At 42.4% G+C, this 13,140-nt stretch overlaps 1 protein-coding gene across 17 annotated transcripts in view; it reads left to right on the plus strand.

The window, feature by feature from the left end:
* Window positions 1-13,140, plus strand: part of DNAH6 (dynein axonemal heavy chain 6) — a 359,634-nt gene that overhangs the window by 199,654 nt on the left and 146,840 nt on the right. For all 17 annotated transcript variants that reach the window (XR_010343231.1, XR_010343232.1, XR_010343233.1 and 14 more), the window contains 3 exons: window positions 827-974; window positions 2,804-2,961; window positions 10,821-10,952. Coding sequence is in view for 14 of the 17 variants with exons in the window: in XM_064377854.1 (XP_064233924.1) it covers window positions 827-974; window positions 2,804-2,961; window positions 10,821-10,952 (438 nt within the window). In the remaining 3 variants the exon portion in view is untranslated. The remainder of the gene's footprint in view (window positions 1-826; window positions 975-2,803; window positions 2,962-10,820; window positions 10,953-13,140) is intronic.

The following is a 13,140-nucleotide window of genomic DNA, read 5'->3' on the forward strand; positions in this document are numbered from 1 at the left end:
AACTTACATCAAAAAAGAAGTTCTTTCCAAAAATGAGGGTGTGGTAGACATAGAAATGTCAGCACCAGAAGTGATATTAATTCTAAGAGGAATTATTTTTAACTTTTAGCATTTTATTAGGAAGAACATTCTACTGAATCTATATTGATCCTGGGAATTGTTCCAAAGTTTGCTGGTTTCTGAATACATTTTTTGGAGTTGATATTATATGAACTAGAGGGCCCTGTAGGCCAGCATATGTGTTTAGGGGCTTTTATGTTTTATCTCTTGGTATTTTGGGGGCTACCACTGCACTGGTTTGGATGGGAATTGGCCAGGGGAGTATGCATTCCCAAGACTGCTGATGGAGATCAGCCTTTCCCCTCCTGCCTTTTCATTTCTACCTGATACAAAAACGATATCCTTGACTACTTGTGTTTTTTGTTAAAGTAGAATGGAGAAGGAATATTGATGATTTGGGCTTCTAGGTTTTGGAGAATCCACATAAACAGGGCTTCACTGTTTCCCCCCAAAAAAATAATTCTAAAAGAAATTTGGATCTTTCTGTGACTCTTTCCATAAATTGGTTTGAAGAGTAACCAAGGTAGATTTTGGTATGAAACTGAAATAAAACTTTTTGCTGAGATAGTGCTGATTAGAATATCTCTTTGGTTCTGAAAAATATAACTAAATGGAATCTCCAGTAAGAGAAGGCAGACATTTTAAGCTGGCTTTAACCTCTCTCTTTTTATCTTGTTTCTTACCCATGGTACCAAATGATTACAGATATAGACAACTGAAAGAGATTATGTTGATGTGACATTAATTAACTTATTTTTAATTTAAGTCTGTGCTTACAAAAGGATTGCTAAATACAATTCAAGAATCAGCTGGCTATGTCCCTGTTTACCTGAATTTTTCTGCTCGAACTTCATCTGCAAGGACACAAGAGATCATTGAGTCAAAATTGGAGAGAAAAAGAAAAAATATTCTAGGTAAGAATCATCATTTAAGTTTGTGCCACACAAATTATTCATTAAGTTAATAAATAACATAAATAGTGCATGTAATGAAATTACAATTGGATATTTTATTTGCTTAATTTACTTGTAAAGGTGATTCTGTTTATGACATTTTTTATGCTAGCTATGTAGATTGTCTTAGTGTTACCAAGCAAGTCATTTATTTCTATCATCACCTTCAACTCAGAACATCTTCAATCTCTGCTTCTCCATGGCTCTATCTCTCTCCATGCAGGTTCTTACAACATGCACTGATTTCCCCTTATTTAAAACAAACAAACCTCAGTATATCTGGCATATTGAGTTATCTGAACTCAGTGAGGAATAGGCATGAGACTGTTTTGATTTTTAATTCTGTCAGTACTTTCAGCCAGGTTTTGTGGTAACTTCCCCACCTTCCTTTATTAACTGCTTAGAAAAATAGCATAACCTTCTGGTCACCTTCAGACATTTGTAGTCTGGGCCAGTGTAAAGCTTCAATTCAATACCCAATTCAAAGCTCCTCCTCTCATGTGTCATAAGCCAGGTTTGTGGCTCCAGATACATATGGGAGGTGAAGGGGTCATGGGGTTCTCTTTGCTTCTCCCTACCCTCCCTGTAGGAGGCTGGAGTATGCAGGAAATGGGAGGAGAAGAAGGAAAGGACAAGTGTCTTCTCCCTAAGCAGTGCTTAGATGGGCCTCTCCATGACTGGTCCCTGCTTCTCCAGCTGGCACTGAGTGGTGTCCATGCTGTCTGTGAGGCAGGCTTTCAGGAGTGGGCTCTTGTAAGCAACTCCTAAAAGAGATGTTTGCAGGTCAGGCATTGGCCTCACCACTGGAAGTTTCCCTGAAGGTGGAAATCAGGACCTCATCCTTCACCCTCCAGTAGTCCATCCTGCAGCCTCTTGTAGCTAGGGTCCACTTGCTCAGTCTGCAGTCTCTGGGATGGCACACCAGTCAGTTTTCAGGCTTGGCTGCCTCCCATATTGCCCACCATCTACCAGGCCCTGTCATGCCAAGCAATGGTGCCACCAGCTGCTTTACCACCTCCTCTCCCTGTCCTCTCTCTTCTGCTCAAGTAGGCACAGGGCAACAGATGTCATTCTGTTTTCTGCTGGGGGCACCAACTCCTTAGGAATATTTCTCTTAGACTCCTTCTTTGCCCCCTGTCCTGTTACTTGGCTTCCAGCAGGACATAGATGGAATGGAGCACTCAGTTTACCTTGGAATCAGTTCCCATAATTATCCCAACCACAGGGACATGGCTATTTGCCCATCAGGTCTCTCTTTTCTCTGCTAAAACTCATTGCTTTTTCTAATGAGTATGTATATTTATTTAAATGTGGCCCCATTGCACTGGATTTTCCTTTGATGTGATCAGGATGCTTTTGAATATATAACCTATTTTCCCTGTGAGGGTGGTGTGATGACATTTATGAAAGGAAACTTTGGCATTCTTCCTCTTCCAACTATGGAAAGAAAATTACATTCCTCACTCATGCCCAAGTCACACAGTTGTTGAGGGCAGTGTGTGTGACTGAAACAGAGAAAGGTTCACTCCCTGCTGGAGAGAGGCCACCATCTTGTGCCCCAATGAGGGTGAGGGCCACCATGCATGACCTTGTGGACTTCCTGACAAGGACCACATCTCCCTGCAGGGGCCTGGGTGGGGCCAGAAGAAAGTCTGTCCTCCTCCAAGCAGGACTCAGAAGTGAGCTCTCTATGACCTATAGGATGTCATTGAGTCCAAAGTCATACCTCAGCTTTGTCTTCCATTTTCTAAAGGAAAAACATAATTCTTAAATTCACTTTCTTTCCCCAGGAGCACCAGGAAACAAACAAATTATAATTTTTGTTGATGATTTAAACATGCCCAGACTGGATCGCTATGGCTCTCAGCCTCCGATAGAATTACTTCGGCAGTATCAAGATTTTGGGGGATTTTATGACAGAAACAAACTCTTTTGGAAAGAAATACAGGTTACTTTAGCTTTTAAATTACTTGGTGTGCTTAAATGTAAATGTCAAGGAAATATGACGGATAGTTTGTGAGACTACCATAACAAAGTACCACAGATGGGGTGGCTTGCACAACAGAAATTTATTTTCTCATAATTCTGAAGACTAGACATCTAAGAACAAGGTGTCCACAGGATTGGTTTCTTCTGAACACTCTTTCCCTATATCTTGACATGGGCTTCCCTCCATGTCTGTGTCTGAATCTCTTCTTATAAGGACTCCTGTCATACTGTATTAGGGCTCACCCTAATGACCTCATTTTCACTTATCACCTCTTTAAAGACCCTATCTCAAATGCAGTCACATTCTGAGACACTGAGATTAAGACTTCAACATATGATTTTGGGACAGGGGACACAATTCAGCCCATAACATGTAGCCTCAGTTTTTCCTCCATGTTATTCAATGTATTCAATCCATATTGAGTTTTTATCATGCTTGATTCAAGAGATTCATGGACAAGTGAGAAAGTCCATGACTCCCAGAGAGCTCACCTTCAGAGGGTGGACAGACATTTCTAATGCATAGTGATGAGAGGGGAGAGAAAGGAGAGAGTCATGGATTGGGGTTGGGTTGAGGATGGGAGAAACCTCCTAGAGAAAGTGATGTTGGAGCTGGATTCTGAAGGCATGCATGCCAAAGCAGGGAAAGGGAGCGTTCTACACCACAGAAATGGGGAATGTAAAATACTATGATGATGTGAAATGTAAGCACCAAAGCAAAAATAGAGGCAGAGGTCACATCACACAGTGCTGTGGCCCAGAAGGAAGAACTTGGATTTATCCTGTAAGTGCTGAGGAACTGCTGAAGGAAATGTTATGGAAAGATCCCCTTGGCAGCCGACAGGTGGATAAATCCACAAAGATGGGAAGAAACCAGCGCAAAAAGGATGAAAACACCTGAAACCAGAACACCTCTCCTCCTACAAGGGATCACAACTCCTCACCAGCAAGGGAACAAGACTGGATGGAGAATGAGTGTGATGAAATGACAGAATCAGCCTTCAGAAAGTGGGTAATGAGAAACTTCCATGAGCTAAAAGAACATGTTCTAACCCAATGCAAAGAAACTAAGAACCTTGAAAAAAGATTTGATGAAATGCTAATGAGAATGGACAACTTAGAGAGAAATATAAGTGAATTGATGGAGCTAAAAAACACAACACGAGAACTTCCCAAAGCATGCACAAGTTTCAACAGCCGAATTGACCAAGCAGAAGAAAGGATATCAGAGGTCGAGGATCAACTCAATGAAATCAAATGAGAAGGCAAGATTAGAGAAAACAGAGTAAAAAGGAATGAACAAAGTCAACAAGAAATATGGGACTATGTGAAAAGACCTAATCTACGTTTGATAGGTGTACCTGAATGTGACAAAGAGAATGAATCCAAGCTGGAAAATACTCTTCAGGATATTATCCAGGAAAACTTCCCCAACCTAGCAAGGCAGGCCAATATTCAAGTCCAGGAAACACAGAGAACACCACAAAGATATTCCTCAAGAAGAGCAACCCCAAGGCACATAATCGTCAGATTCACCAGGGTTGAAATGAAGGAGAAAATACTAAGGGCAGCCAGAGAGAAAGGTCGGGTTACCCACAAAGGGAAGCCCATCAGACTCACAGCAGATCTCTCAGCAGAAACCCTACAAGCCAGAAGAGAGTGGGGGCCGACATTCAACATCCTTAAAGAAAAGAACTTTCAACCCAGAATTTCATATCCAGCCAAACTAAGCTTCGTAAGTGAAGGAAAAATAAAATCCTTTGTGAACAAGCAAGTACTCAGAGATTTCATCACCACCAGACCGGCTTTACAAGAGCTCCTGAAGGAGGCACTACACATAGAAAAGAACAGCCAGTACCAGCCACTCCAAAAACACACGAAATGGTAAAGAGCATCAACACAATGAAGAATCTGCATCAACCAATGGGCAAAACAGCCGGCTAGCATCAAAATGGCAGGATCAAATTCACACATAACAATATTAACCTTAAATGTAAATGGACTAAATGCCCTGATCAAAGGACACAGACTGGCAAATTGGATAAAAAGCCAAAACCATTCAGTGTGCTGTATCCAGGAAACCCATCTCACATGCAAGGGTACACAAAGTCTCAAAATAAAGGGATGCAGGAAGATTTACCAAGTAAATGGAGAGCAAAAAAAAAGCAGGAGTTGCAATTCTCATCTCTGATAAAATAGACTTTAAAGCAACAAAGATCAAAAGAGACAAAGAAGGACATTACATAATGGTAAAAAGATCAATGCAACAAAAAGAGCTAACGATCCTAAATATATATGCATCTAACACAGGAGCACCCAGATACATAAGGCAAGTTCTTAATGACTTACAAAGAGACTTAGACTCCCACACAATAATAGTGGGAGATTTCAACACACCATTGTCAATATTAGACAGATCAACGAGACAGAAAATTAACAAGGATATCCATGACTTGAACTCAGACCTGGACCAAGCAAACCTAATAGACATTTACAGAATTCTCTACCCCAAATCCACAGAATATACATTCTTCTCAGCACCACATCACACCTACTCTAAAACTGACCACATAATTGGAAGTAAATCACTCCTGAGCAAATGCAAAAGAACGGAAACCATAACAAACAGTTTCTCAGACCACAGTGCAATCAAGTTAGAACTCAGAATTCAGAAACCAACCTAGAACCGCACAGCTTCATGGAAAATGAACAACTTTCTCTTGAATGTTGCCTGGATAAATAATGAAATGAAGGCAGAAATAAAGACGTTCTTCGAAACCAACGAGAATGAAGACACCACATACCAGAATCTCTGGGACACATTTAAAGCAGTCTGTAGAGGAAAATATATAGCAATAAGCGCCCACATGAGAAGCAAGGGGAGATCTAAAATTGACACTCTATCGACAAAATTGAAAGAGCTAGAGGAGCAAGATCAAAAAAACTCAAAACCTAGCAGAAGACAAGAAATAAGATCAGAGCAGAATTGAAGGAGATAGAGACACGAAAAACCCTTCAAAAAATCAATAAATCCAGGAGCTGGTTTTTTGAAAAGATCAACAAAATAGACCACTAGCCAGATTAATAAAAAAGAAAAGAGAGAATAACCAAATAGATGCAATAAAAAATGATAAAGGGGATATCACCACAGATGCCACAGGAATTCAAACCATCATCAGAGATTATTACAAACAACTCTATGCACATAAACTAGAAAACCTGCAAGAAATGGATAAATTCCTGGACAGTTGCCTCCTCCCAAGCCTAAACCAGGAAGAATTCGAAACCCTGAATAGACCAATAACAAGGTCTGAAGTCGAGGCAGCAGTTGAGAGCCTACCACCCCAAAAAAGCCCAGGTCCAGATGGGTTCACAGCCAAATTCTACCAGACATACAAAGAGGAACTGGTACCATTCCTTCTGCAACTATTCCAAATAATCCAAAAAGAGGGAATCCTTCCCACATCATTCTATGAGACCAACATCATCCTGATACCAAAACCCGGCGGAGACTCAACAAGAAAAGAAAACTACAGGCCAATATCCATGATGAACATAGATGCAAAATTCTTCAATAAAATACAGGCAAGCCAATTGCAACAGCACATCAAAAAGCTTATCCACCATGATCAAGTAGGATTCATCACAGGGATGCAAGACTGGTTCAACACATGCAAGTCTATAAATATAATTCACCACATAAACAGAACCAAAGACAAAAACCACATGATTATCTCAATTGATGCAGAGAAGGCCTTCGACAAAATTCAACAGCCCTTTATGCTAAAAACCCTCAATAAACTAGGTATTGATGGAACGTATCTCAAAATAATAAAAGCTATTTATGACAAACCAACAGCCAATATCATACTGAATGGGCAAAAACTGGAAGCATTCCCTTTGAAATCGAGCACTAGACAAGGATGCCCTGTCTCACCACTCCTATTCAATATAGTACTGGAAGTTCTAGCCAGAGCAATCAGGCAAGAAAAAGAAATAAAGGGTATTCAATTAGGAAAGGAGGAAGTCAAATTGTCTCTATTTGCAGACAATATGATTGTGTATCTAGAAGACACCATCGTCTCAGCCCAGAATCTCCTGAAACTGATAAGCAACTTCAGCAAAGTCTCAGGATACAAAATCAATGTGCAAAAATCACAAGCATTCCTATACACCAATAACAGACTTAAAGAGAGCCAAATCAAGAATAAACTGCCATTCACAATCACTACAAAGAGAATAAAATACCTAGGAATACAACTAACAAGGAATGTAAAGGACCTCTTCAAGGAGAACTACAAACCACTGCTCAACGAAATAAGAGAGGACACAATCAGATGGAGAAATATTCCATGTTCATGGTTAGGAAGAATCAATATCGTGAAAATGGCCATACTGCCCAAAGTAATTTACAGATTCAACGCTATCCCCATCAAGCTACCTATGACCTTCTTCACAGAACTGGAAAAAACCACCTTAAACTTCATATGGAACCAAAAGAGAGCCCGCATAGCCAAGTCAATTCTAAGCAAAAAGAACAAAGCAGGAGGCATCACACTACCGGACATCAAACTCTACTACAAGGCTACAGTAATCAAAACAGCATGGTACTGGTACCAAAACAGAGATATAGACCAATGGAACAGAACAGAGGCCTTGGTGGCAGCACAACATATCTACAACCATCCGATCTTTGACAAACCTGATAAAAACAAGCAATGGGGAAAGGATTCCCTGTTTAATAAATGGTGCTGGGAAAACTGGCTAGCCATATGCAGAAAGCAGAAACTGGACCCCTTCCTGACACCTTACACTAAAATTAACTCCAGATGGATTAAAGACTTAAACATAAGACCTAACACCATAAAAACCCTAGAAGAAAACCTAGGCAAAACCATTCAGGACATAGGCATAGGCAAGGACTTCATGACCAAAACACCAAAAGCATTGGCAAAAAAGCCAAAATAGACAAATGGGACCTAATCAAACTCCACAGCTTCTGCACAGCAAAAGAAACAGTCATTAGAGTGAATCGGCAACCAACAGAATGGGAAAAAATTTTTGCAGCCTACCCATCTGACAAAGGGCTGATATCCAGAATTTACAACGAACTAAAACAGATTTACAATAAAAAAAACAAATAAGTCCATTCAAAAGTGTGCGAAGGATATGAGCAGATACTTTACAAAAGAAGACATACATGAGGCCAGCAAGCATATGAAAAAATGCTCATCATCACTGGTCATTAGAGAAATGCAAATCAAAACTACATTGAGATGCCATCTCATGCCAGTTAGAATGGTGATCATTAAAAACTCTGGAGACAACAGATGCTGGAGAGGATGTGGAGAAATAGGAACACTTTTACACTGTTGGTGGGAGTGTAAATTAGTTCAACCATTGTGGAAGACAGTGTGGCGATTCCTCAATGACCTAGGAATAGAAATTCCATTTGACCCAGCAATCCCATTACTGGGTATATATCCAAAGGATTATAAATCGTTCTACTATAAGGACACATGCACACGAATGTTCATTGCACCACAGTTTACAATAGCAAAGACCTGGAACCAACCCAAATGCCCATGATGATAGACTGGACAAGGAAAATGTGGCACATATACACCATGGAATATTATGCAGCCATCAAAAACGATGAGTTCGCATCCTTTGTAGGGAAATGGATGAACCTGGAAACCATCATTCTCAGCAAACTGACACAAGAACCCAAAATCAAACATCACATGTTCTCACTCATAGACGGGTGTTGAACAATGGGAACACATGGACACAGGGAGGGGAGCACTATACACTGGGGTCTGTTGGGGGGGAGTGGGGGGACAGTGGGGGGTGGGGAGTTGGGGAGAGATAGCATGGGGAGAAATGCCACATATAGGTGAAGGGGAGGAAGGCAGCAAATCACACTGCCACGTATGCACCTATGCAACAATCTTGCATGTTTTTCACATGTACCTCAAAACGTAAAATCCAATTAAAAAGAAAAAAAAAAAGATCCCCTTGGCTGCAAGAGAGGGATGAGCTCAAGAGGAGGCAAGACCAGAGGCAACTGCAGTAGCCTAGAGGAGAAGAGATGAGGGTTGAGTCTCCTGTGGTGATGTGTGTGGTCAGAAGGGTTTAGAAGCCAGAAGGCAGGTCAGCAGAACTGGTGGTGTATTAATCAGGGTTCTCTAGAGTGACAGAACTAATGGAATAGATATGGATACATGAAAGGGAGTTTATTAAGTATTAACTCACACAATCACAATGTCCTACAATAGGCCATCTGCAGGCTAAGGAGCAAGGAGAGCCAGTCCAAGTTCCAAAACTGAAGAATTTGGAGTCCAATGTTCAAGGGCAGGAAGCATCCAACACGGGAGTAAGATATAGGCTGGGAGGCTAGGCCAGTTGCTCTTTTCACATTTTTCTGCCTGTTTATAGTCTAGCCACACTGGCAGCTGATTAGATTGTACCCACGATTAAGGACTGGTTAAGGATGGGTCTGCCTTTCCCAGCCCACTGACTCAAATGTTAATCTTCTTTGGCAACACTCTCACAGACACACCCAGAATCAATACTTTGTATCCTTCAATCCAATTAAGTTGACACTCAGTATTAACCATCACAAGTGGGGTATGGAATCAAGAGAGAGAAGGGGGAACCTAGGTTAACTGCCCGATTTCTGTTCTGGAGAACAGAAACCAACACCCTCGACAAGAAGGGGGTGGGGGGCATGTTTAGTTTTGCTCAGGATAAAAACCAATAATTATACCAGGCACTATTCTAGGTGTTTCCCACCTACTGGCACCCAGCATCACTATAAGATGGATAATGCTGTCAGCCCTGTTTTATAGATCAAGAAACAGGCCAAGAGTGTGGAGCCATATGACTGGCCCAAGGTCACACTACTAGTAAGTGGCAAAACTGGGATTAGAGCCCAGGCCATTTGGCTCCTGAGTATGTGATTTGATCTAAGATTCCTCTCTGCCCCTCTTGCTAAGCTCCAGAGCCTTGGAATATCCAGGTAGAGCACTTTCTATCAAAATGAGAGTTTAAATAAGGCATAAACATTCTTTGAAGTGAAAAATGAGTGTACGAGCCAGAGGGATAAATGGAGACTGCAGAGAGAATTCTGTCTGCGTAGAGGTGAAAACTGATGGGGCACAGTTAATAGGTCCTGACAAAGGGGCTTCAGTCATCAATACAGGGAGCCCCAGATGAAAGATGAACCCTTGTTCAGTTCCTGGGAAGTAGTTAGCAGCTTTCTTCTTCCAGACTGTATTTAGAGCCTGTATTAAACAGGAAAACCTTTCCTAAAAAGAGAGTATAATTAGACCTCTTTATAAACAAAGAAGCCTTTTGCATGTAAGGCTTTTTACTTTCCAGGTAAGTCTAACTTTATCTTCCCAACAAAGCAGTGAGGAGAAAATATCATGTGTCCTTTGCAGGTTTAGAATTCCCCTGAATCAGTGCCATGGGGATGAGGGTGGGAAGGGAATGACTGCCAAACCTCCCACCAGGCCAGCGCTCAGTGGCTCCTCTCTGCCAAACAAATCACATGGAAATGCCTTGCCCTGGCCTCTGGCGTTCCCACATATGGCCATGAATGGCTGCTCTGATCCAAGGGTCTTTTGCTGCTCCCTGCATGTGCCCCACCTGTAATTATAGTGATCTCTTGGAATGATTGTGAGAATTAATTCATTTAACATGCACCAAAAAATATACAATGCAATGCTGCCATTTGGGAAGTCCTACCATTGGGATAGGCAGGTCTCATTTTGTTCTCTGCTGAGTGACCCCAGTGGATTTCTCTGCACACAGGATGTAACAATTGTATCGGCGTGTGCACCTCCAGGCGGTGGCCGCAACCCTGTGACTCCCCGCTTCATCAGACACTTCAGCATGCTGTGCCTCCCAGTGCCCTCAGAGCACAGTCTGAAACAGATTTTTCAGGTGAGTGTTGATTTGAACTTAGGCAAAAGTGGGAAAAGAAAACATTTGTTCCAAGGTTCCCATAATCAAAGTGGTGTCTTGTGTTTCCAGGGAATCCATCTATCCATCTCTTTCCTGAGCAGGGGCTCAGGAAATATGGACACCTGGAGAGTAGCTGGCAGGCATTTGCATCACCACCTTCTGTGTCTGTTGGTCTCAGAGAGTTCTAGAAATGCAGAAAGATTGTGCAAACAAAACCCATACCTTTAGAGAAGGCTGCATCTCAGGTCCCTGCCACTTAGCACTCCACATACAGTTTTTAGCAGATCTCATCACTACCCAGTCCCTGCCTCTGTGCTCATCTGATACCTAACCACCAGGTCTGTGTGTCCACTTGCTACCAGACCTGACACCTGATATGCCAGGGAGCTCAAGCTCAACACACCTAAAACAGAACTCATCTCCTTGGCCACCATCACTAAGAACAATAACCTATATTTCATCCACCTGTACTAACTTCCCTAACCAGCTGCTTCCTCATCCTTTATATGGGAAAATAATAGTGTCTGCCCTACAAGTGCTCAGCAGATTGTGAGGCAGATTATTTTGAGTAGAACGAGGAGAGAATATGAAGCAGCATGACTAAAGCCCCACATTACCAACCTGCAAAGGTTGCTTAGAGAAGAGAGATTGTCAGCTGTGTCTTGGGGATGCTGGGAATTAACAGGGAGAAACAGAGCTTGGGAACAGGAAGTGCTGGGTGAATGCAACTGCAGAGACAGGAAATGGTAAGGTGGGCACAAAGGTAGAATAAGAAAGTCCAGGTGACTGGTCTGGAGAAGCTAATGACAGTGATGTGGACAATAAGGCCCAAGGATGTGGCAATTAAGTGAACCTCCATATTCACCAATATCAGCTTCTTCTAGTGGAAGCCCTCTCTCAAGAGGGACAGAGCCCTCATGTATACAACCTTCAGTATGTGGAAAGGAGTTTTCTATTTGTATTGAAATAGCTTATATTTGTGGGAAATTGTTTTAATAAACTGAAGTAGTTCCAATAAACTGTTTAAGAGCTAATGTCAAAATTATATATAAAAACTGCCACATTTTGAAAAATGTAGGGAGAGTGCTTTAGAAAGTATGAAAGGGGGTGGATCCAAGATGGCCAAATAGGAACAGCTCTGGAGTGCAGTTCCCAGCAAGAACAAGGCAGAGGGTGAGTGACCTCTGCATTTCCAAATGAGTTTTTACTGCCCACAGACCAGGAGATTCCTGTGTTTCCAGCATGGCTGTTTCAGCTGGCAGAGCAGGTCTCCACAAAAAAAACTCACACAAATCTGGGTGGCCATTTTAACAGGCACCTGGAATGCCTGTGAGACAGAGCCACCCATTTGACTGAAAAAAGGCAGGCTGAAACAGGGAACCCAGTGATCTGGCTCGATGGTCCTCACCCACACAAAGACCAGCAATCTGAAACGCTCTGGATTGAGAGTTTTGCAGAAAGTGCAGCTGGACCCGGAATGCCAGCTCTGTGGGGGGAAGGGTGTCCATCATTACCAAGGTAGTCCACCACTACTGAGGAAGTCTGCCATTACTGAGGCAGTCCGCCATTACCAAGGCAGTCCAACATTACCGAGGGAATCCGCCATGAACAAGGCAATCCACCATTACTGAGGCAGTCCGCCATTACCGAGGCAGTCCGCATTCCTGATGCAGTCCGCCATTACCGAGGCAGTCCGCATTCCTGATGCAGACCACCATTACCAAGGCAGTTCTAACCATACCTCTGTAAACAAAACCACAAGGAAGTCCACACAGGAGCTGGGCAGAGCCCACAGCAGTTCAGCAATGCCTCTACTGGCAGACTGTGACTAGGCTACCTCCTTGCTGGGCAGGGCATCTCTGAAAAAAGGCAGCAGCACATCAGGAAGTTATAAATAAAGCCCCACCTTCCCAGGACAGAACACCTGGGAAAAAAGGCAGTTATGAGTTCCACTGCATCAGACATAAATGTACCTGCCCAGCAGCTCTGAATGGAACAACGAAGCTCCCAACTCAGCACATGAGGTCCTATAAGAGACAGACTGTCTCCGCAAGCAGCTCCCTGACCCCCATATATCCAGATAGACACCTCATAAAGGAGAGCTCAGGTTGACATCTGGCAGGTATCCTTCTAGGATGAAGATAACAGAAGAAGAAACTGGCAGCAA

The sequence above is a fragment of the Aotus nancymaae genome, unplaced genomic scaffold (genome assembly GCF_030222135.1).
Source record: "Aotus nancymaae isolate 86718 unplaced genomic scaffold, 86718_ANA_hifiasm-v0.15.2.pri h1tg000017l, whole genome shotgun sequence".
In the NCBI taxonomy this organism is placed as follows: domain Eukaryota; kingdom Metazoa; phylum Chordata; class Mammalia; order Primates; family Aotidae; genus Aotus; species Aotus nancymaae.